This window comes from Eleutherodactylus coqui, chromosome 4, assembly GCF_035609145.1.
Source record: "Eleutherodactylus coqui strain aEleCoq1 chromosome 4, aEleCoq1.hap1, whole genome shotgun sequence".
Lineage (NCBI taxonomy): Eukaryota > Metazoa > Chordata > Amphibia > Anura > Eleutherodactylidae > Eleutherodactylus > Eleutherodactylus coqui.
Window position 1 is genome coordinate 221,622,174 of NC_089840.1, and position 6,647 is coordinate 221,628,820.

At 51.2% G+C, this 6,647-nt stretch overlaps 1 protein-coding gene across 1 annotated transcript in view; it reads right to left on the reverse strand.

Moving 5' to 3' along the window:
- PCDH15 (protocadherin related 15) overlaps window positions 1-6,647 on the reverse strand; it is a 1,187,477-nt gene that overhangs the window by 382,212 nt on the left and 798,618 nt on the right. Inside the window, exon 22 of the mRNA XM_066601652.1 lies at window positions 6,303-6,443. Coding sequence (XP_066457749.1) covers window positions 6,303-6,443 — 141 coding nt within the window. The remainder of the gene's footprint in view (window positions 1-6,302; window positions 6,444-6,647) is intronic.

Below are 6,647 nucleotides of genomic sequence, written 5' to 3' on the forward strand. Positions count from 1 at the left end.
AACCTTTGTCGCGCCAAGATCAGCCGGAGAGCCACCACCAACAGCCTCACCACCACCAGCATGCGCAGACATATGATGGCCAAGCACCCCACAAGGTGGGACGAAGGCCGTTCACCGCCTCCGGTTTGCACCGCTGCCTCTCCCCCTGTGCCCCAACCTGCCACTGAGATCCAACCCCTCTCAGGACACAGGCACTACCGTCTCCTGGCCTGCACCCACACCCTCACCTCCGCTGTCCTCGGCCCCATCCACCAATGTCTCGCACCGCACCGTCCAGCCGTCGCTAGCGCAAGTGTTTGAGCGCAAGCGCAAGTACGCCGCACGCACCCGCACGCTCAAGCGTTAACCGTCCACATAGCCAAATTTATCAGCCTTGAGATGCTGCCGTATAGGCTTGTGGAAACGGAGTCCTTCAAAAGTATGATGGCGGCGGCGGCCCCGCGCTACTCAGTTCCCAGTCGCCACTACTTTTCCCGATGTGCCGTCCCAGCCCTGCATGACCACGTCTCCCGCAACATTGTACGCGCCCTCACCAACGCGGTTACTGCCAAGGTCCACTTAACAACGCACACGTGGACAAGCACAGGCGGGCAGGGCCACTACATCTCCCTGACGGCACATTGGGTGAATTTAGTGGAGGCTGGGACAGAGTCAGAGCCTGGGACCGCTCACGTCCTACCCACCCGCAGAATTGCGGGCCCCAGCTCGGTGGTGGTATCTGCGGCGGTGTATGCTTCCTCCACTAAAGCACCCTCCTCCTCCTCCTCCGCAACCTCTGTCTCGCAATCTAGATGTGTCAGCAGCAGCAGGACGTCGCCAGCAGTCGGTGTCGCGCGGCGTGGCAGCACAGCGGTAGGCAAGCGTCAGCAGGCCGTGCTGAAACTACTCAGCTTAGGAGATAAGAGGCACACGGCCCACGAACTGCTGCGGGGTCTAACAGAGCAGACCGACCGTTGGCTTGCGCCGCTGAGCCTCCAACCGGGCATGGTCGTGTGTGACAACGGGCGTAAACTGGTGGCGGCTCTGCAGCTCGGCAGCCTCACGCACGTGCCATGCCTGGCCCACGTCTTTAATTTGGTGGTTCAGCGCTTTCTGAAAAGCTACCCACGCTTGTCAGACCTGCTCGTAAAGGTGCGCCGGCTCTGCGCACATTTCCGCAAGTCCCACACGGACGCTGCCACCCTGCGCACCCTGCAACATCGGTTTAATCTGCCAGTGCACTGACTGCTGTGCGACGTGCCCACACGGTGGAACTCTACGCTCCACATGTTGGCCAGGCTCTATGAGCAGCGTAGAGCTATAGTGGAATACCAACTCCAACATGGGCGGCGCAGTGGGAGTCAGCCTCCTCAATTCTTTTCAGAAGAGTGGGCCTGGTTGGCAGACATATGCCAGGTCCTTGGAAACTTTGAGGAGTCTACCCAGGTGGTGAGCGGCGATGCTGCAATCATTAGCGTCACCATTCCTCTGCTATGCCTCTTGAGAAGTTCCCTGCAAAGCATAAAGGCAGATGCTTTGCGCTCGGAAACGGAGGCGGGGGAAGACAGTATGTCGCTGGATAGTCAGAGCACCCTCCTGTCTATATCTCAGCGCGTTGAGGAGGAGGAGGAGGAGCATTAGGAGGATGAGGAGGAGGGGGAAGAGACAGCTTGGCCCACTGCTGACGGTACCCATGCTGCTTGCCTGTCACCCTTTCAGCGTGTATGGCCTGAGGAGGAGGAGGAGGATCCTGAAAGTGATCTTCCTAGTGAAGACAGCCATGTGTTGCGTACAGGTACCCTGGCACACATGGCTGACTTCATGTTAGGATGCCTTTCTCGTGACCCTCGCGTTGCACGCATTCTGGCCACTACGGATTACTGGGTGTACACACTGCTCGACCCACAGTATAAGGAGAACCTTTCCACTCTCATTCCCGAAGAGGAAAGGGGTTCGAGAGTGTTGCTATACCACAGGACCCTGGCGGACAAGCTGATGGTAAAATTCCCATCCGACAGCGCTAGTGGCAGAAGGCGCAGTTCCGAGGGCCAGGTAGCAGGGAAGGTGCGGAGATCGAGCAGCATGTACAGCACAGGCAGTGCAACACTCTTTAAGGCCCTGGACAGCTTTATGGCTCCCCACCAAGACTGTGTTACCGCTCCCCTGTCAAGGCTGAGTCGGCGGGAGCACTGTAAAAGGATGGTGAGGGAGTACGTAGCCGATCGCACGACCGTCCTCCGTGACGCCTCTGCCACCTACAACTACTGGGTGTCGAAGCTGGACACGTGGCCTGAACTCGCGCTGTATGCCCTGGAGGTGCTTGCTTGTCCTGCGGCTAGCGTCCTGTCAGAGAGGGTGTTTAGTGCGGCTGGGGGAATCATCACAGATAAGCGTACCCGCCTGTCAACCGACAGTGCCGACAGGCTTACACTCATCAAGATGAACAAAGCCTGGATTTCCCCAGACTTCTCTTCTCCACCAGCGGACAGCAGCGATACCTAAGCAATACGTAGGCTGCACCCGCGGATGGAAGCATCGTTCTCTCTCACCATCCAAAACGGGGACATTTCTGCTTCATCAATCTGTGTATAATATTCCTCCTTCTCCTCCTCCTGCTCCTCCTCCTGAAACCTCACGTAATCACGCCGAACGGGCTATTTTTCTTAGGGCCACAAGGCTCACTCATAATTTTTCTAAACAATTTTTATACGTTTCAATGCTCTTAAAAGCGTTGAAACTTTAACTTGAACCAATTTTTCATTCAACTGGGCTGCCTCCAGGCCTAGTTACCACTTAAGCCACATTAACCAAAGCGATTAATGGGTTTCACCTGCCATCTTGGTTGGGCATGGCAAATTTTTTCTGAGGTACATTAGTACTGTTGGTACACCAATTTTTTTGGGCCCTCGCCTACAGTGTAATCATAGTAATTTCTATGTTCTTCGCCTGCACTCATGGTACAGAAAGGTGTGTGGGGTTGGCCTACACTTTAGCTACATAAATGTAACTGGGGCCTTGTCTATACTGCAGCTACTGAAATGTGAAAGAGACTGTTATCTCCCTAAACTGCTGCAATGGGAATGTTACTGGGGCCTGTCTTGAGTGCTACTATTACTGAAATGGAACTAAGACTGCGCTCCCCCTATACTGCTGCTAGTGATATGTTAGTGGGGCCTGTCCCTAATGCTACCGCTGAAATGTTAATAATTCTGGGCTCTGCCTATACCGCTGCTAATGGTATGTCACTGGGGTGTGGAAACAGAGGCTTCACAAAGACATGATGGCGGCGAGGCCATTTCCCACCAACGCTGTTACTGTTAAGGTGCATATAACCACGGACACGTGTAGAGGACACATAGTGCCTCCAAAACATCCCCCTCCTCCTCCAACAATGAAAACATTCTTGGCAAATACCTTTGCATTGGTCCGTCTGGTGGCAGTCCAAGAATTTCACCTTTAACGACACAACAAGAGAGCACCACCACCATCCCCCCGCCACGGCCCACTTAATCCTGGCCACATTCCGAAAACCAACTACATAAAACCGCGCTACCAGGTCCGCAGTCACCACCACATTACCACCAACGAGGTTACTGTTAAGGTACATATTACCAGGCTGACTGGGGCATGCAGTGTGGGCCGAAGCCCACCTGTATTGTATCTGACGTTAGCTCTGCTGAGTAGGGCACTGCAATGGGATATATTTATGTACCACCGGTGGGTTCCAGGGAGCCACCCATGCTGTAGGTGCACACGGAGTTGTAACTGCATCTGTTTCCACTTGTAAAGAACCCCAGTCTGACTGGGGCATGCAGTGTGGGCCGAAGCCCACCTGCATTAACCACGACTTTACCTCAGCTGTGATGGGCAATGCAATGGGATTTATTTATGTACCGCCGGTGGCTTCCTGGCACCCACCCATGCTCTGGGTCCACAGGGAGTTGATACATCTGTCCACTTGTAAAGAACCCCAGTCTGACTGGGGCATGCAGTGTGGGCCGAAGCCCACCTGCATTAACCACGACATTACCTCAGCTGTGATGGGCAATGCAATGGGATTTATTTATGTACCGCCGGTGGCTTCCTGGCACCCACCCATGCTCTGGGTCCACTGGGAGTTGTTACTACATCTGTCCACTTGTAAAGAACCCCAGTCTGACTGGGGAATGCAGTGTGGACCGAAGCCCACCTGCATTAACCACGACATTACCTCAGCTGTGATGGGCAATGCAATGGGATATTTTTATGTACCACCGGTGGGTTCCAGGGAGCCACCCATGCTGTAGGTGCACACGGAGTTTAACCTACATCTGTCCACTTGTAAAGAACCCCAGTCTGACTGGGGCATGCAGTGTGGGCCGAAGCCCACCTGTATTAAGCACGACATTACCTCAGCTGTGATGGGCAATGCAATGGGATATTTTTATATACCGCCGGTGGGTTCCAAGGAGCCACCCATGCTGTGGGTGCACACGTAATTCCCATTGCGGAGTTGGACCTGGCTGTGACTATTTATAAAAAACCGCGGTCTGACTGGGGCATGCAGACACCTTGACAGAATGAATAGTGTGTGGCACATAGGTTCCCCATTGCTATGCCCACGTGTGCAGCTCCAGATGGAGGTGGCACAGGATTGGATTTCTCATTGCTCCTGTGCAGCATTGTGGACTATCGGCCCGCCCCTTTTAATGGGGGGTCGCTGCCTAGCCATGCCAACCCTCTGCAGTGTGTGCCTGCTTTTCCTGTGGCAGACGCACTTATAAATAGACATGAGGGTGGCGTGGCATGAGGGCAGCTGAAGGCTGGGCAGGGACAGTTTGGTGTGCGCTGTGGACACTGGGTCGTGGGGGGGGGAAATTGGCAGCATGTAACCCAGGAGAAGTGGCAGCGGAGTGTCATGCAGGCAGTGATTGTGCTTTGTTGGAGGTAGTGTGGTGCTTAGCTAAGGTATGCCCTGCTAATGAGGGCATTTCAGAAGTAAACGTTGTTGGGAGGGGGGGGGGCACTCTTGCCGGTATTGTGGCTTAATAGTGGGACCTGTGAACTTGAGATGCAGCCCAACATGTAGCCCCTCGCCTGCCCTATCCGTTGCTGTGTCATTCCCATCACTTTCTTGAATTGCCCAGATTTTCACACATGAAAACCTTAGCGAGCATCGGCGAAATACAAAAATGCTCGGGTCGCCCATTGACTTCAATGGGGTTCGTTACTCGAAACGAACCCTCGAGCATCGCGATAATTTCGTCCCGAGTAACGAGCACCCGAGCATTTTGGTGCTCGCTCATCTCTAACTTTGACCTAAGGTAGATTGTTTGTGCTCAGAGGTGCGGTGCTGGTATTCCTGAAACAATGACACTTGTTGGCTGTTCCTGAACCACAGTATCAAGAGTGTATCAAGACTGGTTGAACCAACAGAAGATCATATAGCAGCTGGCCACATGTGGTTGATCCTAGAGGTGAACATCGGCTGGCACATCTGGTATCTCAGCAATGACATGCTACAGTGGACCAAATGACCTACCAGTACAACAGCAGGGAAGCTAGACAGATTTCCATAATGACCATGTGGCATACCATTAGTCAATTGGGGTTCAGCGGCCGAAGACCGACAAGGGTGAAAGGATGAACCCTGTGTCATTGCTAACAATGCCTCACATGTGCTTGGGAAAGATGGCAATGGGCCCATACATTATTTGCAATGAAACGGGAGTCATCAGGGCACCCTTGGACACATAGCAGAAGGTCTTCTGGATTGATGAGTTCTGTTTCCTGCTGAACCATACAAATGACTGGGTTCACATTTTGCATAAACACCATTAAGCTTTACCCCATGTGTGTACAGTTGGGATTCAAGAGGCCAGATGTGCCATGCTGGTAGACACCTACCCAAAAAGTCTGAATGTTGTCATAAAGTCAAAGGGTATATCGACAAAATATTAGTTTTAGGGTGTGCATACTTATGCAACCACATTATTTTAGTTTTGTTATTTTAATTTTTCCACCCTGAAAGATTTCAGCTTGTTTTTCAATGGAATTGTAAAAATAATGGGTCACATGGAAGGTGGAAAAAAAATCTGAACGGTTTCACCTTTGTTGGATTTTTTAACATGACAAAAACATGGCATTTTAACAGGTGTATGTAGATTTTTTTTATATCCACAGTATATATTGGGTCATTTTCTGATAATACATTCCCTTTAATACCCTTATTAAGGCAGAGTGGATTGTTGCCTCTTACTCCCAACACCTACCACTCAGAACAAAGACAGCTGTGGCCGAAAATCCAGTAAAAGAAAAAAAAAAAAAACATTTTAAAAACTTACCCTGAATATTGTACTGGGGTCTTCATTGAGATTAACCCTGGTTATCACGCGACCGGTATCCTCTTCCACATCAAATATACTAGCACTATATGGAAACAGGGTCACATCCACCTTGTATCTGACACGACTCGCTGGCGTACCCTTAGAGAAGCACAAGCAGAAAAATGTGGTACCATTGTAAATATCTATTGTATACAATCCATATATACATTGTTTTTACATTTAGTACATGACCAAAGGAAACAAACAGGGATAGAGAATCTTATCAGTAGTCATATGTGATTTACTCATAAACTATATTAAAATAAATAACATGGAACTGGTAAACGTGTTAATACAAAACAT